This window comes from Ornithorhynchus anatinus, chromosome 1, assembly GCF_004115215.2.
Source record: "Ornithorhynchus anatinus isolate Pmale09 chromosome 1, mOrnAna1.pri.v4, whole genome shotgun sequence".
NCBI classification, from domain to species: Eukaryota; Metazoa; Chordata; class Mammalia; order Monotremata; family Ornithorhynchidae; genus Ornithorhynchus; species Ornithorhynchus anatinus.
In genome coordinates, this window is record NC_041728.1 from 165,318,220 (window position 1) to 165,341,378 (window position 23,159).

The 23,159-nt window shown below is 48.2% G+C and overlaps 1 protein-coding gene across 1 annotated transcript in view; it reads right to left on the reverse strand.

Moving 5' to 3' along the window:
• SLCO2A1 (solute carrier organic anion transporter family member 2A1) overlaps positions 1-23,159 on the reverse strand; it is a 156,908-nt gene that overhangs the window by 17,697 nt on the left and 116,052 nt on the right. Inside the window, exons 5-10 of the mRNA XM_029074990.2 lie at positions 20,415-20,513; positions 17,060-17,193; positions 14,789-14,873; positions 12,963-13,127; positions 6,946-7,135; positions 3,513-3,693 (exon numbers count right to left, since the gene is read on the reverse strand). Of these exons, the coding sequence (XP_028930823.1) occupies positions 3,513-3,693; positions 6,946-7,135; positions 12,963-13,127; positions 14,789-14,873; positions 17,060-17,193; positions 20,415-20,513 (854 nt within the window). The remainder of the gene's footprint in view (positions 1-3,512; positions 3,694-6,945; positions 7,136-12,962; positions 13,128-14,788; positions 14,874-17,059; positions 17,194-20,414; positions 20,514-23,159) is intronic.

The following is a 23,159-nucleotide window of genomic DNA, read 5'->3' on the forward strand; positions in this document are numbered from 1 at the left end:
AGTGCTTACTGTGTCCAGTGCACTATACTAAGTGCTTGGGAGAGAACATTACAACAACAGACACATTCCCTGCCCACGAAGATCTCAGAGTGTTTATATTTATTCTCTCTTAATAATAATAATGTTGGTATTTGTTAAGCGCTTACTATGTGAAGAGCGCTGTTCTAAGCGCTGGGATAGATACAGGGTCATCAGGTTGTCCCACGTGGGGCTCACAGTTTTAATCCCCATTTTACAGGTGAGGTAACTGAGGCACAGAGAAGTTAAGTGACTTGCCCACAGTCACACAGCTGACACGTGGCAGAGCTGGGATTTGAACCCATGACCTCTCACTCCCAAGCCCATGCTCCTTCCACTGAGCCACGCTGCTTCTCTAACATTCATTCATTCATTCAATCATTTATTGAGCGCATACTGTGTACAAAGCACTGTACTAAGTACTTGTTAAACCTTCATTCATTCAATCATATTTATCGAGTGCTTACTGTGTGCAGAACACTGTACTAAGCGCTGGCAGCGTGTCTTAGTGGCAAGAACACGGGTTTGGGGGACAAAGGTTGTGAGGTTCCAATCCTGACTCTGCCACTTTTCAGCTGTGTGACTTTGGGCAAGTCATTTAACTTCTCTGTGCCTCAGTTCCCTCATCTGTAATCTGTGGACCGTGAGCCCCACATGGGACAGCCTGATTACCTTGTATCTCCCCAGCGCTTAGAACAGTGCTTGGCACTTAATCATTATTATTATTAAACATTGTATAGAGGCTCCCCCAACCACCGTCTCCACTACTCTACAGAGATTCTCAAGAAAGTAACCTTGGCTCAGTCCCTTAGAGACATGGTGTAAATGACGCTAGAGATTAATAGAAACCAGGATGGGATGATGGGAATTGAGGGAGATGGGATTGAGAAGAAATGTAATTATGCCGACTTTCCCTTCTCTTTCCTCTGGGCCCGCAGATGGGATCAAGAAGAAATGTAATAATGCCGACTCTCCCTTCTCTTTCCTCTGGGCCCTGAGACCTGAGGAAGAGTCCGGGTGGCACCTGCTACAGCAGAAGGCTGGGGTCTGGGCTCTAGGTCAAGTCTGCACAACAGGAAACACGCTGGAGAGTTAGCCAGTTTCCAGTTCCTTGGACTGGGTGGTCATTTCCGACTCCTCCACACCTCGGGTGGATCATAACGACAGCAATCATGATAATTGCCGTAGTATTTGTTAGGCATTCGGGAAAGCAGCGTGACGTAGCGGATAGAGAAGCAGCGTGGCTTAAGAGCACGGGCTCTGCCACTTGTCTGCTGTTGTGACCTTGGGCAAGTCACTTAACTTCTCTGTGCCTCAGTTACCTGGTCTGTAAAACGGGGATTAAAAGTGTGAGGCCCATGTGGAACAACCTGATTACCCTGTATCTACCCCAGTGCTTAGAACAGAGCTTGGTGCATAGTAACCGCTTAACAAATACCATAATTATTATTACAGAGCACGGGTCTGGGAGTCAGAAAGTTGTGTGTTCTAATCCCAGGTCCGCCACTTGCCTGCTGTGTGACCTTGGGCAAGTCACTTCACTTCTCTTTGCCTCAGTGATCTCATCTGTAAAATGGGGATTAAGACTGTGAGCCTCACGTGGGACAACCTGATTACCTTGTATCCATCCCCCTGCAGCGCTTAGAACAGTGCTTGGCACGTAGAAAGCACTTAACAAATACCATCATTATCATTCTCCGTGCCTCAGTTACCTCATCTGTAAATTGGAGATTAAGACTGTGAGCCCCATGCGGGACAGGGACTGCGTACAACCCAAGTTGCTTGTACCCACCCCAGCACTTGTGGTAAGCCCCAGAAAGCCACTTTGCAAGGGATTGTTTGTGATCCTGCGGACAACAGAGAAGAAGAAATCTGTGAAAGACCTGGGCTGCTCTACTTCAGGGCGGGTCGTTGCCGGCCCGTGGGGTCAGGGCACGGAGAGAAGTGTGGCCTTCTCTCCCTGCTCTACCCAGTAGCGGGCCTGGACCGATCGTGACTGCCACGTAGAGCCGTTGCTGCGATGCCCAAGGCAGGCAAAAGGCGGTCGCTTTGAATCGTGAAAGCGGGGAAGCAGCATTTGGGGAAGCGGCCGGTGGAGGAGGCTCGTAGCTTCAGCGGTCCACTTCTCCAGGATCTTCTCCCAACCTTCTGCCGTGGGATCGGCAGGGTGGGCTCCCTTGACCAGCAGACTGGTACTGGACCCTTGGTGGACTTGATGTGAGTGAGAGTGCGTATTTGTCACTCCCCTGCACATTGGTAAAAAACTAAGTAAAACTGTCCACAGTAACTTTTATGGTTTGGGTTGACTCTACTTGTCACAGAGGCTAATCTGGCCCGGGAAAGCCCTGGTTGGTATGAGCCGGGAAATCATGACAGCGCTACAGTGCTTGGCACACACTAAGCACTTGACAGATATCACAATTTTTTTTTAATTTGGTATTTGTTAAGCGCTTACTATGTGCCAAGCACTGTTCTAAGCACTGGGGGAGATACAGGGTCATCAGGTTGTCCCACGTGAGGCTCACAGTTAATCCCCATTTTACAGATGAGGTAACTGAGGCACAGAGAAGTCAAGCGACTTGTCCACAGTCATACAGCTAACTAGTGGCAGAGCCGGGATTCGAACCCATGACCTCTGACTCCCAAGCCCGGGCTCTTTCCACTGAGGCACACTGCTTCTCCTTATTAAGCACTGTTCTAAGCACTGTGGTAGATAAAGATCATTAGGTTGGACATTATCCCTGTCCCAGTTGTGGCTTACAGTGTTTATCCCCATTTTACAGATGAGGGAACCAAGGCCCAGAGAAGCGAAGTGACTTGCCTAAGGTCACACAGCAGACAAGTGGGGGAGCTGGGATTAGAACCCAGGTCGTTTAAGTCTCCCAGGCCCACATTTTATCCACCAGGCCATGCTGCTTGCTCTCAGTCCTAAGTGACCCAGATGAACCTGCCCAGTTCCAAATCCCCTGGCACTGGCCAACGTTCCAGGGCAGATGGGGCTGTGGAGAACTGGCCGACCCAAAGTAAGGGGCTACTGTGAGAGGTGAGCAAGACCTTGTGTGGGGAGAGGGCTCACTAGCCTGGGGGTGGGAGAGAAAGGGGACGGTGTCATTAATAATAAAATAACAATAATGGTATTTGTTAAGCACTTACTATGTGCCGAGCACTTTTCTAAGCACTGGGGTAGATACAAGCTAATCAGATTGGACACAGTCCCTATCCTACACGGGCCTCACAGCCTTAATCCCCATTTTACGGAGGAGGTAACTGAGGTCCAGAGATGCAAAGTGACTTGCTCAAGGACACAGAGCGGGCAAGTGGGGGAGCCAGGATTAAAACCCACGTCCTCTGACTTCCATATCTGTGCTCTTGCCTCTAGGACATGGGGAAGCTCTGGACACTGGAAACTTTGCAATCAGTAAATATGATTGAAGCAACGATTGAATCACACTGAGATGGCTGATGCCCAGACTCCCGGATCCCAGGTGGTTCACCTTGGATTTCCCACCGCCCTTTTCCCGGGGCAAGCTGGCGTTTGAGGTGGCGGTGCAGCCTGCGTGGCACGGGGAGATGTACTCTATGCCGTCGCTGCCACACACGGGGTGGAACATTGAGTCCGGGCATGAACAGTTTGCAAGGCACCAGGCCGTTGACTGGTTTAAGGAACTTGATGTCCTGCCAACAAAACAGGAAATGAGCAGTAAAACAGAGCCCCAAACCCCAAAACAACGATAACCAAGAAAACGACAACCCCAAAACCCAACGCAAAACCCGTGTGATTTCTTCTCGTGGTTAAATGTTTTCTTTTTCTCTTGTCTCGGTTGGTCTTAGTTTGATGCCCAATTCTAATACGTGCACGCACACACACCACGCAAACATGCGCACCTATCCACACAGACACACACCACACAAACATGCATACCCATGTACACACACGTGCGCACACACTGGGAATTTGTCTCTCCTCATCCATATCTTTCTCTGGGCTCTGCAGTTCATAGGCAGTCAAAGAATCTCTACCCCTCCTGCTCCCTCATCTGGCTGACCGCCTCTCGTTGTGGGCAGGTAATGTGTCTGTTTGTTATTATATTGTACTCTCCCAAGCGCTTAGTACAGTGCTTTGCACATAGTAAGTGCTCGATAAATGTGATTGAATGAATTTCATTGATTTACTCCAGTCCACCCCCCAACCAAAGAGAAAGTCATCGATTGACAAGGGCCATTTAAACCTGGCTATCCGGCCCTCTGTCAGTGGCTGGAAGAAATCGGTCGGTTGAAGTAAGGGATTGAGTATTGGCTAAAATGGAAGCTTCTTGATTTCTTGCAGCTTTCAGGAACCGGTATATCCCTATCCCACTTGGGCAAAGATAACTGTGGGAGCTTTCTCCATCCTGTTCACCTCATCTGTGCTGCTGACTTCTGCCCTGGGTTCTAATCCCCAGAAGGATTCCCCAGCCTTCCATGGCAGTAGGCCTGTTAATATATCTTCTGCTCGAGCTAGCACAGGAAGCTCAGAATGAATTAAACTTGATGGCCCGTTGAAACTGCCCTCTGTCAAGTCACCTAAAGGTCAAGCTGGCCTCCTTGATTCTTTTTTTTTAATAGTATTTGTTAAGCGCTTATTATGTGCCACTAAACATTCGGGTAGATGAAAGCTAATGAGGTGAACACAGTCCCTGTCCCAGATGGGGCTCATTGTCTTAAATCCCTATTTTACAGATGAGGTAACTGAGGCACAGAGAAATGAGGTGACTTGTCCAGTCACAAAGCAGATGAGTGGCAGAGTTGGGATTAGAACCCAGTTTCTTTTGATTCCTAGGTCTGTGCTCTAACCATTAGGCGCACTGCTTCTCTTTCCTACTTCTTTGTCTATCTGAACACTGGGGCATTGGGAACAGCCTAGGGAACAGGATTTGATGCCCAAGTAAGTGTTTGGACATAACAGGAGGAAATATGAGACTTCAGAGTGGCTTAATGGAAAGAGCACGGGCTTGGGAGTCAGAGATAGTGGGTTCTAGTCCTGGCTCCGCCACTTATCAGCTGTGTGACTTTGGGCAAGTCATTTCTTTGTGCCTCAGTTACCTCATCTGTCAAATGGGGATTAAGACTGTGAGCCCCACGGGGGCCAATCCGATTACTCTGTATTTACCCCAGAGCTCAGAACAGTGCTAAACCCGTCATAGGCCCGCGACTGTCTCTATCTGTTACCGATTTGTACATTCCAAGCGCTTAGTACAGTGCTCTGCACATAGTAAGAGCTCAATAAATACTATTGAATGAATGAATGAATGCTTGGCACATAGTAAGCTCATAACAAATACCATCATTATTATAGAAGGTGAGAGGTAGGGGTTGGAAAGGTCAATTTGTAAATCATCCACAGAGAGATGGCAGTTGAAGCCTTGGGATCAAATGAGTTCACCAAGGGAGTGAGTGTAGATGAAGAATAGAAGGGGACTCAGAACTGAACCCTGAGGGACACCCACAGCTAGGGTGTGAGTGGCGGAGGAGGAGCCATTGAAAGAGACTGAGAAGGAGAGGCCGGAGAGATAGGAGGAGAAGGAGGAGAGGACAGTGTCAGGGAAGCCAAGGTTGGATAATGTTTCCAGGAGAAGGGGGTGGTCCGCAGTGTCAAAGGCACCTGAGAGGTTGAGAAGGATTAGAATAGAGTTGTTGGATTTTGCAAGAATGAGGTCATTGGTGATCATAGAGAGGGTAGTTTCGGTGGATGGGTAGAAGGCCAGATTACGGGGGGGTCAGTGAGAGAATTGGAGAAGAGGAAGTGGAGGCAGCAGTTATAAATAGCTCACTCAAGGACTTCGGAAACTAATGGTAGGGGGGGAGATGGGGCAATAGCTGGAGGGAGCCAGGGGTCATGGGAGGGTTTATTTTAGGAGTGTTTGAAAGCAGTGGGGAAGGTGCTTTTGGAGAGTGAGTGGTTGGAGACAGCAGTCAGGAAGGGAAGAAGGGAGAGTCATTCATTCATTCAGTAGTATTTAATCACTGCTTACTATGTGCAGAGCACTGTACTAAGTGCTCGGAGTGTACAATTTGGCAGTAGAGACAATCCTTCCCCAACAACGGGCTCACAGTCAAGAAAGCGGCGTGGCCTAGTGGAAAGAGCATGGGTCTGGGAATCAGAAGGACTTGGCTTCTAATCCCATCTCTGCCACTTGTCTGCTGTGTGACCTTGGGCAAATCACTTCACTGTGCCCCAGTTACTTCATCTGATAAATAAGGTTTAAGACTGGGAGGCCCATGTGGGACAGGGACTGTGTCCAACCTAGTTAGCTTATATCTACCCAGGGCTTAGTGCAGTGTCTGGCGCATAGGAAGCACTTAATAAATATTATAAAAAAGAGAGGGCAAGTGTTTTAATAAGGTGCAAGGGATTGGGATCAGAGGAGAAGTGGAGGGGGTAGACTTTGTGAGGAGACAGGAGATATTCTCTTCAGCTACTGCTGGGAAGGATGAGAGAGAATTAAAGAAGGGGCAGATATGGGATGGGAGTGGAGAAGTATAGAGAGGGGCTATTAGGGAGACCACACTGATGACTTTAATTTTATCAACTAAGGTGTGCTTTTAGGGACAAGAGATGGAGTTGGTAGGGTAACAGGAGATTTGAGGGAGGCATTAAAAGTCTGAAACAGCTGATATAGGCAGTGGGAGTGATAGTCAATATTATTGCTTGACTTACTGGCCGACTGGCTGACAGACTGACAGACTGATTGGTTGACTGGCTGACTGTCAGTCTGACTGGCTTACTGACTGACTGTCTGCCTGACTGCCTGGCTGACTAACTGGCCAGCTGACTGACTGTCTGATTGTCTGGTTTACTGACTGTCTGATTGTCTGTCTTACTGGCTTATTGACTGACTGACTAATTGGTTTACTGACTGGATGACCAATTCTCTGGCCCCACATTACCTGACGGGGTAAATCCCGGAGATGGTCGGGGTGGAGCAGCCCATGAAGAACAAGGGGATGCAGAGGAAGATGGAGAAGATGACCGCTGTGGCGGCCACCCGGGGGATGGTCTGCAGCGAGAAGACGCAGCGCTTCATGAGGATGCCCCCGAGCAGCATCCCCAAGGCTGCCGCGGGAAGGTTCACCGCACCTGGGAATGAGAAAAGAGCAGGGGGTAGGGTTGAGACACAGAGGTCAGAGGTTAGAAGATCACAACAGGAAGCAATGTCTCTCTTTTGGAGGAGAAGGGGGAGGTGTTTTGCTGATTCCTGCAGTTAACATTCAGAAGAAACTTGCAATTACGAAGGTGGAAGGATCATTTGAGTTGGAGTAGAAAAACAGAAGGGAGACTTAGTAGCCACCTTTGAACAGATGAAGGATGTATAAGGGGGAATGAAACCAGTTTGCCCCATCCTCACATTATTATTATATAGAAATAAGCTCCTTGTAGGCAAGGATTATGTTTATTGATACCACTGCACTGTACTTTCACTGTGCTTGGTTCAGCGCTCTGCACACGGTAAACATGCAATAAAATGATGGTATTTATTAAGTGCTCACTCTGTGCCAAGCACTTTTCTAAGTGCTGTGGTAGGTGCAAGATTATCCGGTTGGACGTAGGGTTGGACGTAGTCTCTGAACCATATGGGGCTCACAGTCTAAGTGGGAGGGTGAAACAGTCAATTGATCGATTAACATGACAAAAATCTGGGTCAGAAGGAGGGAGGACTATTTTGGTCAAAAATGCCAAAGCCTGTTGCCATCTGCAAGGGGGCCCGTCAGAAGTATTTTTATTATACTATCAACCATCTAGCAGTCCCTGACACTGGGCACAAGGGGATTATGCCAGAGAATGTGGATGGCTCACCCCAGATCATCACCATTACTGTAGAAACAACTTAATCACATATCCTCCTGGAAGCCAAACATACTTACATATGATAATAATAATAATAATAATGTTGGCATTTGTTAAGCGCTTCCTATGTGCGGAGCACTGTCCTAAGCACTGGGGTAGATAGAGGGTCATCAGGTTGTCCCACGTGAGGCTCACAGTCTTCATCCCCATTTTACAGATGAGGTAACTGAGGCACAGAGAAGTTAAGTGACTTGCCCACAGTCACACAGCTGCCAAGTGACATATCTATCCCCTCTTAGCCAGTGGGGTCTGAGCAGTAGTCAGCACAGGGGCAAGGGATCAGGAAAGGGGCACTATTGCATTCTCGTGGACCAAGTGGGCAGACGATTCTCTCTGTTACATATAAACTTATGGATACAACAGGACGCTACAGCAACAGTTTCTATCAACCTCCGCTCCAAACAAAAACTCCTCACTCTAGGCTTCGAGGCTCTCCATCACCTCGCCCCTTCCTACCTCTCCTCCCTTCTCTCTTTCTACCGCCCACCCCGCACGCTCCGCTCCTCCGCCGCCCACCTCCTCACCGTCACTCGGTCTCGCCATGCCACCGTCGACCCCTGGGCCACGTCCTCCCGCGGTCCTGGAATGCCCTCCCTCCTCACCTCCCCCAAACTGATTCTCTTCCCCTCTTCAAAACCCTACTTAAAATTCACCTCCTCCGAGAGGCCTTCCCAGACTGAGCTCCCCTTCTCCCTCTACTCCCTCTACCGCCCCCCCTCACCTCTCCACACCCTCTTTTCCCCCCATCTCCCTCTGCTCCTCCCCCTCTCCCTTCCCATCCCCTCAGCACTGTACTCGTCTGCTCGACTGTATATATTTTCATTACCCTATTCATTTTGTTAATGAAACGTACATCGCCTCGATTCTATTTAGTTGCCATTGTTTTTGCGAGATGTTCTTCCCCTTGACTCTATTTATCGCCATTGTTCTTGTCTGTCCATCTCCCCCGATTAGACCGTGCGCCCGTCAAATGGCAGGGACTGTCTCTATCTGTTGCCGACTTGTTCATTCCAAACGCTTAGTACAGTGCTCTGCACATAGTAAGCGCTCAATAAATACTATTGAAAGGAAAAAAAAACTGAAAGATGGCTCAACTCTGTCATGGTCGGTCCACATTTTTATCATCACACACTTCATTCATTCATTTAATCGTATTTATAGAGTACGTCCTGTGTGCAGAGCACTGTACTAAGCACTTGGAAAGTACAATTCAGCAAAATAGAGACAATCTCTACCCAACAACAGACTCACAGTCTAGAGGCGGGGAGACAGACAACAAAACAAAACAGGTAGACAGGCATTAATAGGATCAATATAAAGAGAATTATAGATATATAATAATGTTGGTATTTGTTAAGCGCTTACCATGTGCCAAGCACTGTTCTAAGCGCTGGGGTAGACACAAGGGAGTCAGGTTGTCCCACGTGGGGCTCACAGTCTTAATCCCCATTTTACAGATGAGGTAACTGAGGCACCGAGAAGTTAAGTGACTTGCCCAAAGTCACACAGCTGACAAATACATATCATTAATAAAATAAATAGAATAATAAATACGTACGGGAAGGTAGAGCAGAAGGAGGGAGTCGGGGCGATGGGGAGGGGAGGAGGAGCAGAGGAAAAGGGGGGCTCAGTCTGGGAAGGCCTCCTGGAGGAGGTGAGCTTTCAGTAAGGCTTTGAAGGGGGGAAGTGAGCTAGTTTGGTGGAGGTGAGGAGAGAGGTCATTCCAGGACAGAGGTAGGATGTGGGCCAGGGGTCGATGGTAGAACAGGGGAGAACAAGGCACAGTGAGAAGGTTAGCAGCACCAGAGGAGCAGAGAGTGCGGGCTGGGATGGAGAAGGAGAAAAGGGAGGTGAGGTAGGAGGGGGCAAGGTGATGGAGAGCTCTGAAGCCAATGGTGAGGAATTTTTGCTTCATACGAAGCAAAGACATATTCCCTTCCCACAACTAGCTTACAGTGCAGAGGGGGAGACAGAATTAATATAAATAAATATATAAATCACACACACACCCCTCTATGTATACATAAAGCCTTTCTGAGAAGCGCTCTCTGGATTGCAAGTGGAAGCAGCGTGGCTCAGTGGAAAGAGCCTGGGCTTTGGAGTCAGAGGTCATGAGTTCGACTCCTGGCTCTGTCACTTGGCAGCTGTGTGACTGTGGGCAAGTCACTTCGCTTCTCTGGGCCTCAGTTCCCTCATCTGTAAAATGGGGATTAACTGTGAGCCTCCCGTGGGACAACCTGATTACCCTGTATCTCTCCCAGCGCTTAGAACAGTGCTCTGCACATAGTAAGCGCTTAACAAATACCAACATTATTATTATTAAGTGCCTATATCAATCACATAACATTTATTCAGTACTCACTGTGTGCAGAGCACTGTACGAAGCATTTGGGAACATACAGTCTAACAGAGTTGCTAGACATGTTCCCTGCCCACAGTGAGCTTAGAGTCTAGAGGGGGATTGAAACATTAATATGAATTATAAATTATGAATATGTACATAAGTGCTTTGGGGCTAAAGGAGGGGTGAATAAAGGGACCAAATCCAAACTGCTTTCTCTAGGGCAGGGATTGCTCCTACCAATTCTGTTGTACTGATATTTCCCTAGTGCTTAGTACAGTGCTCTGCACATGTTAAACCCTTATTAAACACCATTGACTGATTTAGAGAAGTCAGCTAGCCCAGTGTTTATAATAATAATAATAATAATGGTTCTTGTTAAGCACTTACTATGTGCCGAGCTCTGTTCTAAACACTGGGGCAGATACATGTTAATCAGTTAATCACATTCTCAATCCCCATTTTACAGATGAGGTCATTGAGGTCCAGAGAAGTTAAATGACTAGGCCGAGGTCACTCAGCAGATCTGTGGTGGAGTTGGGATTAGAACCCAGGGCCTTTTGACTTCCGGAGCCATGCTCTAAGCCATGTTGCTTTTCACTTGGTTAAAGTTGGCCTCGTGGAGGACAGCCACAGCACGGGATGATTGATCGCTAGGACCAGGAGACACTGTCAGGGGTCGGTAAGAGATTGAGGAGGTGGGGGAGTAGCCAGAGGGGAAGCAGCGTGGCATAGTGGAAAGAGCATTGGCTTGGGAGTCAGAGGACATGGGTTCCAATTCCAGATCTACATGTCTGCGGAGTGACCTTGGGCAAACCACTTAACTGCTCTGTGCCTCAGTTAGCTCATCTGTAAAATGGGGATTAAGACTGTGAGGCCCAGGTGGGACAAGACTTTGAGCCCATTGTGGACAGGGATTGTCTATCTTTGTTGCTGAAGTGTACTCTCCCAAGCATTTAGTACAGTGCTCTGTACACAGTAAGTGCTCAATAAATACTGTTGAATGAATGAATGACAACCTGATTATCTTATATCTACCCTAGCACTTAGAACAGTGCTTGGCACTTATTCATTCATTCATTTGATTGCATTTATTGAGCACTTATTTTGTGTGGAGCACTGTACTAAGCGCTTGGAAAGTACAATACAACAATAAAGAGCTCACAACGGGCTCATAGTCTAGAGGATAGTAAGTACTTAGGAAATACCATAATTATTATTATTACTATTAATAATCCAGGACCAAGAGCGGTTGGGAGGAGAAGAAGCCCTTGGCGGGGTAGGAGGGGAGCACAAGAAGGATGATCTCTTAAATACCACAATATGCCAACTCTGAACCTAGGTTGAAGAAGTTAGAGAGCTCTTGACAGAGAAACAAAGTGCTGATTCTCAACTAGGTTCAGCGCTTTCACATGGGCAACGTAAGGGCTGGGGTGAGGAGTGGCACCCAGGGCAAATGGAGTGTTTGCCCAGGCTCGGGGCCTTGGGCGACATCCACTCTGAGCTCCGGAGAAGAGGCCAAGAATCTGTTCAATTAGTGTGGTCTAAACTGCTCCATTCTCCTTATGATAACGATAATAATAACAATAATAATTTGTTAAGTCCTTACTATGTGTCAAGCACTGCTTAAAGCACCAGGGTAGAAACAAGCTAATCAGGTTGGACAAAGTCTTTGTCCCACATGGGACTCCTAGTCCTAAGCAGCGTGGCTCAGTGGAAAGAGCACGGGCTTTGGAGTCAGAGTTCATGGGTTCGAATCCCGGCTCTGCCACTTGTCAGCTGTGTGTCTGTGGGCGAGTCACTTAATAATGTTAGTAAGCGCTTAACAAATACCATGTGCAGCGCACTGTTCTAAGCGCTGGGGTAGTCACAGGGGAATCAGGTTGTCCCACGTGAGGCTCACAGTTAATCCCCATTTTACAGATGAGGGAACTGAGGCACAGAGAAGTGAAGTGACGCCCCCAGTCACACAGCTGACAAGTGGCAGAGCCAGGATTCGAACCCCTGACCTCTGACTCCCAAGCCCGGGCTCTTTCCACTGAGCCACGCAGCTTCTCTCTGTGCCTCAGTTACCTCATCTGCAAAATGGGGATTAAGACTGTGAGCCCCACATGGGACAACCTGATTCCCCTGTGTCTACCCCAGCGCTTAGAACAGTGCTCTGCACATAGTAAGCACTTAAATACCAACATTATTATCTCCATTTTGCAGAAGAGGTAACTGAGGCATAGAGAAGTGAAGTGACCCGCTGGAGGTCACACAGCAGACAAAAGGAAGAGGCAGGATTAGGACTCAGGTCCTTCTGACTCTCAGGCCCGTGCTTTATCCATTAGGCCACGTTGCTTCCCTTCCCTTTTCCCGCTCAGTTTGGCTGATATGTGACCTGCTGGTTCCTCTCAGGGCCTCCTGCTTCCATCCCTCCCAGGCTCTCAGGGAGAGAGGGCAGCGTAGGTCGGATGGCAGCAAGGTCACCGGTTAATCTCGCCCAGACAGGAAAAGGAAACACTCCGGGCCGGTTCCTGGTTAGAGAAAGGTGGATCTCTCGGAAGGCCATCTAAATCATTCCTGAATGCTGAACGGGGAAGATACGCTTAACATTCTTTCCTCTCACAAGTACTCCCACCCATTACCCGCTACCCGGGGCTTTCCGTCTCTCTGGGAGCTGGAAGCGATGCCCGTTTCCCGGCTCCTCGGCGGACCCGTGTCCCGACGACTCACCGATGAGGAAGTTGGCATAGGAAGCGGTGGTGCCGTACTGCTTCTCCAGGAATTTGTTGAGGAAGGTCGCCAGGCCGGAGATGACCGAGGAGAAGCTGCACTGTGACAAGACCACCAGGACGAAGAGGGGGTTGGTCATCAGGTTCAAGAAGATCCGGGGAAATCCTGAGGGCCACAGGTAGGGACAGACACATGAGGTGACCGTCAGCATCCGGGGCTCATTGGTAACTCCTTCGGGCCCAGGTTTTGAAACTGATTCATTGCCAGTGTCCCGTGAGCACCAACTTTGTGCCTAGCACTGGACTGGGTACTCGGGAGTCAGCAAAAATATGGAATTTGAAGCTAGTCCCTGGCCACGAGGGGTTTACCGTCAAGTGGGGACGATGCATGAAAATACATAAAAATCCATCTATCCCACTAACCCTAATCCTTCCACTGCCTCATCTCAGTCCCTAGCAGAGAACTCTCCAACATCTTAAATGTGTTTAGTGTCACTCAGGGCTTTGCTAACCATCCCCTCCTTCAGGGCTTGGGAGCTGAGATAGTGGGAGAGACCCAAATCTGCATGTTTTCAAGTTTAAACAGCTCCTCGTCTCATGTGCTTCTGTTACACTGCATTGTTGTATCCTGAAACTCCTACCAACTTCTACATCCACCCATTCTCAAAGCATCTCTGTCATGTTCAGAAAGGGAATAGAAGGAGAAACTGAGGCCCAGAGAGACGACGTGATTTGCCTAAGGTCACACAGCAAGTCAAGGGCAGATCCAACAGGTGGATCAATGCATTTGGCCTGTAGCCAGGCAGATGGAAAACCAGTGTTCATTAAATAGAAATCGGGTCTCCTTCTTTGGCCCTGTTTGGGTATAATAATGTTGGTATTTGTTAAGCGCTTACTTCGTGCAGAGCACTGTTCTAAGCGCTGGGGTAGATACAGGGTAACCAGGTTGTCCCACGTGAGGCTCACAGTCTTCATCCCCATTTTACAGATGAGGGAACTGAGGCCCAGAGAAGTGAAGTGACTTGCCCACAGTCACACAGCTGACAAGGGGCAGAGTCGGGATATGTAATAAATGCTTACTATGTGCCAAGCACTGTTCTAAGCACTGGGGTAGATGTAAGATAATCAGGTTATCCCAGATGGGGCACACAGTCTTAATCTCCATTTTACAGATGGAACTGAGGCCCAGAGAAGCAAAGTGATTTGCCCAAGGTCACACAGCAGACAAGTAGCGGAGCCGGGATTAGAACCCATGACTTTCTGATTCCCAGGCCCGTGCTGTAGCCACTCTACCATGCTGCTTCCCATATTTATTGAGTGCTTACTGTGTGCAGATCACTGAAATAAGCACTTGGAAGAGTATAACAGAACAGAGATGGTATACATGTTCCCCGCTCACAGTGATCTTATAGTCTAGATGTGGGGGAGACAGATATTGATATAAATAGATTATGGATGTAATTAATAAATTATGATATCACAAATATATTATGAATATTTGGTCTTGACTCCAGGAAACTTTTAAGCAGGCTTAAGATGCTTCTGAATTTTTCTGCCTGGCTGCTCTCCACCAAGGGTTCTTTTCCCAGGGGTGGACAGAACCCTGGCCCTGAGCCGCTTGGATCCGAGGGCAGAAAACTGATGGGGGAAAATACACCAGTGAGGAATGGGGAGGAGATACGGGATGGAGGAGGCTGGAGGACAGATCACCCTACCACCACACTATTTTCCCTGCAACCAGTCTAACAGAGGCTTCTTTAATGTCCCCCAATTGACATCCGATTCTCCACCCCTAGGAAATAAAACCGTGGGGCCAGAGCCATTTACTTTTAATGAAATCTGCCATGGAGCCTTCTGACTTTACTTCCTCCATCTTCCTCAGCACATGGGACTCAGAGTCGTTGCTGGCCTTCTGGGGAAGCAAAGAGAGCAAGTTTTAACGAGCAGAGTCGAGTAATCTGATGGTTTCTCCGGTGGTCTGACCCTCCAGAGTCAAGAGCCGCAGTACGCATTTATCCAGCTGTTCAGCAATCCGTTCTCCGGCTAATACCGGTTATAGTTCTGCTCTTCCTCCTGATCCCACTATTTGTGTCTGCACTTGCTCCTCATTAAACTGTTGGGGCCTGGACTGCCTTTTGCTTTATTTCACTTTACCAAGAACATAGTACAATGCTCAATAATAGGCACTCAAAAATAATATTGGTATTTGTTAAGTGCTTACTATGTGCTGAGCACCGTTCTAAGCCCTGGGTAGATACAAGGTAGTCAGGTTGCCCCACCTGGGGCTCACAGTTCTAATCCCCATTTTCCAGATGAGGTAACTGAGGCACAGAGAAGTTAAGTGACTTGCCCAAGGTCCCACAGCGGGTAAGTGGCAGAGCCGGGATTAGAACCCATGACCTCTGACGCCCAAGCCCGGGCTCTTTCCACTGAGCCATGCTGCGTCTCTACACATTATCAATTGATTTAAGGCAGAATATCTCAAACTGAAAGTCATGGGAGTTCTGTGGAGAGCGGTTCACACAGGATGAAACAATCTGAGAACTACTGGCTTACTTGCCAAATGGATATCTCCACTGCTGTTACAGCTTTTCCACAGATTTAGTCAATCAGTGGTATTTACTGGCTGCTTACTCTTTTTCTTTCATGGTATTTAATAAGTGCTTACTCTGTGCCAGGCACTGTTCTAAACACTGAGGTAGATACAAGGTAATCAAGTTGTACATAGACCCTGTCCCACATGGGGCTCACAGTCCTAATCCCCATTTTACAGATGAGGTCACTGAGGCTCAGGGAAGTTAAGTCACTTGTCCAAGGTCATGCACAGCAGACAAGTGGCGGAGCTCTTGGTTTAGTGGAAAGAGCATGGGCTTGGGAGCCAGAGGTCATGGGTTCTAATTCCGGCTCTGCCACTTGTCAGCTGTGTGACTTTGGGCAAGCCACTTTACTTCTCTGGGCCTCAGTTACCTCATCTGTAAAACAGGGATTAAGACTGTGAGCCCCACGTGGGACAACCTGATTACCTTGTATCTACCCCAGTGCTAAGAAAAATGCTTGATACAGAGATGTATGCCAACAAGGTTTTAGATAAATTATCAGGGCAGCTACTGTTGTCTGTTCACTTGTTTTGATGTCTGTCCCCACCCCTTCTAGACTGTGAGCCCGTCGTTAGGCAGGTGTTGTCTTTATTTGTTGCTGAATTGTACTTTCCAAGCCCTTAGTATAGTGCTCTGCATACAGTAAGTGCTCAATAAATACAATTGAATGAATGAATGAAGCATGGACTGGACAAGAGTAGAGGCTGAAGGCAGAGAGGTCAGTGAGGAGGCTGATGCTGAAGTCGAGTCAGGAAGTGATGTGGGCTTGGACAACCTCTCCTTTCAGCCTCTCCCTCTCATCCAATGTTTCCTAAAGTCCTTCTGGGTCACTAGGTCATCAGGTCACCCGCTTGTGGGGCAACCTAGCCAGGCTCTTGCTTGGGAGAAATGTCCAGGGATTTGGCTTCCAGGTCCAGCTAAGGACTGCTATTGCTCAGGTCTCGGGGATGGGGGAGGTTGGTTTCTGAGAGTGAAAAACAATAATAATAATAATAATGGAATTTGTTATGCACTTACTATGTGCCAGGCAGTGTACTAAGCACTGGGGTAGATACAAGGTAATTGGGTTGGACACAGTCTTTGTCCCACATACAGTTTTAATCTCCATTTTACAGATGAGGAACTGAGGCACAGAGCAGTGAAGTGACTTGCCCAAGGTCATTCATTCATCCAATAGTATTTATTGAGTGCTTACTATGTGCAGAGCACTGTACTAAGCGCTTGGAATGTGCATATCGGCAAAGGATAGAGACAGTCCCTGTCCACTGATGGGTTTACAGGCTTGCCAGAGCTGGAATTAGAACTCAGATCCCTCCGACATTTGGGCCCATACTCTATCCACTACACCACACTGCTTCAAGCCACGGGGAACGGCGAGATTAGGCAGGTCTCTGTCATAGAGAGGATAGACAGTTCCCATATCTTCTCTCGGTGCATCCCAAATACAGAGAGTTCCTTCCTCCCATGTCCCAGCAGGAGAGCTGCTGCCTCCGGCTCTTACCTCTGCTCTTTTCATGTGTCGAGGGAAGAAAAAGAAGGGGAAAGATGTCACGACCAAGCAGGCCGAGGAGATGAGCAGGCCCAGCCACCAGGCCCCAATCCAGCGGGGATCACGTCTGTCCAAGCCCACGGAGGCTGCGGAGAAACCAAAGGACACAGAACGGTAAAGCCTGCTCCCCGACACCTTCTTAGCCAGAAGAATGCCCTCTGATCCTGTCCTTCTTCCTTAACCAATCAATCAGACAATGGAATTGATTGGGATCTTGCTATGTGCAGAGCACTGAACTAAGCACTTGGGAGAGTAGAGAAGCAGCGTGGCTCAGTTGAAAGAGCACGGGCTTAGGAGTCAGAGGTCGTGACTCCTCTGCCACCTGTCAGTTGTGTGACTTTGGCAAGTCACTTAACTTCTCAGTTCCTCAGTTATCTCATCTGTAAAATGGGGATTAAGACTGTGAGCCTCAAGTGGGACAACCTGATTACCCTATTTACCCCAGTGCTTAGAACAGTGCTCGGCACATAGTAAGCGCTTAATAAATACCAACATAGTTATTATTGTTATTACAATAGCATAAGTAGACATGATCCCTACTCTTAAAGAGCTTATAACCTAGTGGGTTGGTGGCGGAAGATAATAAAATAAATTACAGGTAGGGGAAGCAACACAATATATGCGAGTGCTGAGGGCGTTGGGTGAACATGTCCAAAACTGAGCTCCTTATCTTCCCTCCCAAGCCCTGTCCTCTTCCTGACTTCCCTATAACCGTGGATGGTACGACCATCCTTCCCGTCTCTCAAGCCCACAACCTTGGTGTCACCCTTGACTCGGCTCTCTGGTCCACCCCACACATCCGATCCGTCACCAAGGCCTGCCGGTCTCACCTTCATAATATTGCCAAGATCCGCCCTTTCCTCTCCACCCAAACGGCTATGTTACTGGTACAGGGTCTCATAATATCCCGGCTAGATGATTGTGTCAGCCTTCTCTCTGATCTCCCTTCCTCCTGTCTCTCCCCGCTCCAGTCTATTCTTCATTCCGCTGCCTGGCTCGTCTTCCTGCAGAAACGCTCTGGGCATGTCACTCCCCTTCTTAAAAAGCTCTAGTGGTTGCCTATCGACCTCCGCACAAAACAAAAACTTCTCACTCTGGGCTTCAAGGCTTTCCATCCCCTTGCCCCCTCCTACCTCTCCTCCCTTCTCTCTTTCTACTGCCCACCCCGAAGGTTCCGCTCCTCTGCCGCCCACCTCCTCACCGTCCCCCGTTCTCGCCTAGCCCGCCGTCGGCCCCCGGCCCACGTCCTCCCGCTGTCCCGGAATGCCCTCCCTCCTCACCTCCACCAAACTGATTCACTTCCCCTCTTCAGAGCCCTACTGAGAGCTCACCTCCTCCAAGAGACCTTCCCAGATTGAGCTTCCCCTTTTCCCTCTGCTCCCTGTGCTGCCGCTCTGACCCCCCCTTCACCTCCACTCAGCTAAGCCCCGTTTTCCCCACTTTTCCCTCTGCTCCTCCCCCTCTCCCTTCCGCTCAGCACTGTGCTCGTCCGCTCATTTGTATATATCTTTATTACCCTATTTATTTTTGTTAATGAGATGTACAGCCCTTCGATTCTATTTACTGCTATTGTTTTTTCTGTCTGTCTCCCCCGATTAGACTGTGAGCCCGTCAATGGGCAGGGATTGTCTCTATCTGTTGCCGAATTGTACATTCCAAGCACTTAGTACAGTGCTCTGCACATAGTAAGCGCTCAGTAAATACTACTGAATGAATGAATAATAATAATAATAATAATAATGATTGTGGTATTGAAGCCTTCCTGGAGGAGATACGATTTTAGAAGGTCTTTGAACATAGGGAGAAAGTTGGGCTATTGGATATGACGGGGGAGAGCGTCCCATGCAGAAGGGAGAGTGTGAGAAAGGGGTTGATGGTGAGAGAGATGAGATCGAGGCACGGTAAGTAGGTTCGTGTTAAAAAAGCAAAGGTTACGAGCTGGGTTGAAAAGTAGAGAAGAGAAGATAAAGTAGGCAGATGGAGAGCAGAGAGAAGTGACTGAGTGTCTGAAATCTTCTCCATCTCCTAGCTTCTGAAAAACCGAAATTTGTTATCTTTCTGTTTATAAGCTGCCAAAAATCAAAGGCCAAACCTCTTGGCAGGAGAGTCACACAGCCAAAAAGTGGTGGAGCCAGGATTAGAACCCAGGTCTCTCCCTACATCCTGACTCTGGCCTGGAATCACCAACAGACGATCACTGTCCCCTTCCCCATCTTCAAAGCCTTATTAAAAGCACATCTCTTCCAAGAGTATTTCCCTGACTAAGCTTTCATTTCCTCTTCTCCCATTCCCTTCTCTGTGTCAGCACTCTTGCACTTGGATTTATACTCTTTATTCTCCCTATCCAGGGAAGCAGCGTGGCTCAGTGGAAAGAGCCCGGGCTTCGGCGTCAGAGGTCATGGGTTTGAATCCCGGCCCTGCCACTTGTCAGCTGTTTGACTATGGGCAAGTCACTTCACTTCTCAGTGCCTCAGTTACCTCATCTGTAAAATGAGGATGAAGACTGTGAGCCTCACGTGGGACAACCCAATCACCCTGTATCTCCCCCGTGCTTAGAACAGTGCTCTGCACATAGTAAGCGCTTAACAAATACCAACATTATTATTATTAAAAGCCATAGCACTTATGTACATATCCTTAATTTATTTATTTATATCAATGCCTGTCTCCCCATCCAGACTCTAAACTCACTGTGGGCGGGGACTATCAACTCTGCTATATTGTACTCTCCCAAGCATTTAGTGCAGTGCTCTATACATAGTAAGCGCTCAGTAAATACCACTGATTCATTTGTGGATTGGCCCTCTGCTTCCCAGGTCTGTGCTTTCTCCACTAGGCCATGCTCCTTCTCACATCTAATCACTAATATCCCCTTCCTTGTCCCATGGTATGTCACCTAGGAGTTTGCAGTCTGTGCTATTGGTGAGGCTGTTGGGCCTTGATTGCAGTAGGTTGGAGCAGATGACCAGAATTTTCCAATCCCCCCCGCGCCTTGGCTATGGGACCCACTTTTGAGGGCTCCTTGGCCCTGGCCTGGGAAGCAATAGTAGTATTAAGTAGTAATAGAATTTATTAAGTGTTACTTTGCACGGAGCACTGTACTAAGCACCGGGAGAAAATACACAGGGGGGATTAGACCCAATTCCTGTCCCACAGGAAGCATACAATCATCATCATCGGTGGCATTTATCGAGCACTTATTCTGTGCAGAGCACTGTACTAAAGGTATGGGAGAGTATAACAAAAAAGTGCTAGTAAACAATAAGCTTAGAGTCTAGAAGGTGACGGGCAGCAGCCCCATACTCACCCATGTCGATCCGCCCAAAGTCCACAAAGATCTTCAGCACAACTGACCCGAGCAGGTAGCCAAAGGATGGTCCGAACACGGCGATCGCAAAAACGATTGCTGAAACGGAGAGAGTGCGGGTCTAGGCGGGGGATCGAAAGGGGCGGGGGAGACAGACGTCTCTCTGGAACAGTGGAGGCAGGGTGGGATTAGCAGGGTCCTTCCAGCCTCATGGGACACCATGGTCTGGAGTCAAGTGGGAAAATTGTATAATCCCTGCCCTCCCTGCATAGGCCTTACACAAAATCCACCCACTCTTGCTTGAGTAACCTGGAGTGGCTAAAACGATGGGCCTGGATCTCTGGGAATTTCCTAGGGTTAGGGATACGGTTAGGGTTTGAGTTAGGTCAGTTTTGGTTTGTCTGGGGAGACCGGGCCAGGCCTAAAGAGTTCTAAGGAGGTTGCAAGAAGTGAGGGACCCAAAGGGGGCAGTCATCCAGAGACTGGCTGGGAACACAAAAGCCCGTGAAGAGAAGCAAATGGGTGAGGATTGGTTCGCTGTTGGCCACCTCCCAGGGCACTGATTGCCTTAAAAGCTTTTAAAAATACAGCCCGCGGTCTGAAGTTCTTCCTTGCACCCCAGACAGTCAATCCAAAAACTCCAGAAGGGACTCTGAGAGGTCATTTCATCCATTCCCCTGCCTCAGAGAAGGCTCCACCCTGATCAGTTAGGATCTAGTGTGCTTCATTTTTCAGGAACTTTGGGGAATCAACATGCTGTAGTAGATAGAGCAAGGGCCTGGGACTCAGAAGGACATGGATTCTAACTCCAGCTCTACCACTTGTCTTCTGTGTGACCTTGGGCAAGCCATTTCACTTCTCTGTGCCTCAGTTACCTCATCTGAAAATGGCAATTGAGATTGGGATCCCCAACATGGTACAGGAACCGTATTCAACCCAATTTGTTTGAATCCATCCCAGAGCGTAGCACAGTGCCTAGCACAAAGTAAGCACTTAACAAACAGCATAATGATAATAATAATAAGATCTTCTGAGTCCATTGCTTGGACTCCCCTAGCTAATCTCCAAATACGAAAGAGTTGCCAAGCCATAAGGTCTTGGTTTCAAAACCAATTCCAGACATAGAAAGCATTAAACCTGTTGGGCTGGCTCTTGGATGCTGCTCTTTTGCCAAAAGGAGGCAAAGAAATGGCCATCCTAAGTGGCGGTTTGGAAAGTTTTCCCCAAAGCTACTTTTTCACTCTTGTTTCTTTTTCTTTCTTTTTTAAAAATGGTATTTGTTAAGCGCTTACTATGTGCCAGGCACTGCCTAAGTTCTGGGATAGATACAAGCTAATCAAATTGGACACAGTCCATGTCCCACAGAGGATTCACAGTCTTAATCCTCATTTTACAGATGGGGTAACTGATATGAGAACTGAAGTGACTTGCCCAAGGTCACACAGTAAACAAGTGATGGAGCCAGAATGAGAATCCAGGTCCCATGCCTGTGCTCTACCCAGTAGGTCCAGTTGTTTCTCAAGGAGCTTTTTCTGGCTGGGCACCGTGGTTTTCCAGAGAGAAAAATCAGGCTGCGGTGTCGATCTCTCCCAGCAATTGGCTGCCAGAGGCACAGTGAGCCAAAGGCAGGCTATCGGCATCTGATACCCTGGTACCAGGACCCTAGGATAAATACAATTATCGAGCATCTTGAGGGGGACTCCAGAGCCAATAAGAAACACTCGCTTAGACAGCTAAAAGGCAAGAGAGCTAGTTAAAAGGCCAAAGGCAACGAGCTCACTTCCCCCCTTCAAAGCTCTAACAAAAGCTCACCTCCTCCAGGAGGTCTTCCCAGACAGAGACCCCCTTTTCCTCCGCTCCTCTTCCCCTCTCCATCACCCCACTCCCTCCCTCTGCTCTACCCCTCTCCCCGCCCCACAGCACTTGTATATATTTGTTCATATTTATTGTTCTATTTATTCTATTAATATGTACGTATCTGTAATTCTATTTATCTATTTTGATGCTAATGATGCCTGTCTACTTGTTTTGTTTTGGTGTCTGTCTCCCCACTTCTAGACTGTGAGCCCAATGTTGGGTTGGGATTGTCTCTATGTGTTGCTGAATTGTACTTTCCAAGTGCTTAGCACAGTACTCTGCACACAGTAAGCACTCAGAAAATACAATGAATGAATGAATGGAGTCTGGGATTCTGATGGTGGGAGGTTGAAAACCACAGATCTATACCTCCCACAAAGGATCACAAAGCGAGATTATGCTTCGATAGTGCATGGTCATGCTTCCTTTCCTTCTTTCATTCCGCCTCTTCAGCAGGATGGCTTTGGTTTCTTAGCCATGAGGGTGGGGTGGGATGGAGGAGGCGGGGAAAGAGGAGATTTTTCAATTGCTTGATCATCATCCGTTTTGCATCTTTTGCTTTAAGGCTGCCCCCATGGTGGCCAGCAAAATACTCACCTATTTGCTGGGGCTAAACTAATCTGGGATGGGCAGTTTGTCCCAAGAGCCAGGACCCTGCTGCTAAGGGCTTTCTGTTCCAAATTTGACCTTCCCAACCAGTTTAAATTGCAGCTCTTTTCCTCCTTAAAACATTGGGCATGAAGGGGCCTCCATAAACCAAACAGTCCATGCCTCTGCCTCCAAAGTGGGACTGCCCTAAACTCTGTTAAGGTGTCCCTGCTGGCATAATACCCAGGATTCCCCTTCTCTGCTGGCCCTAATCTGTCCAAGACATGCCTCATGAATGCC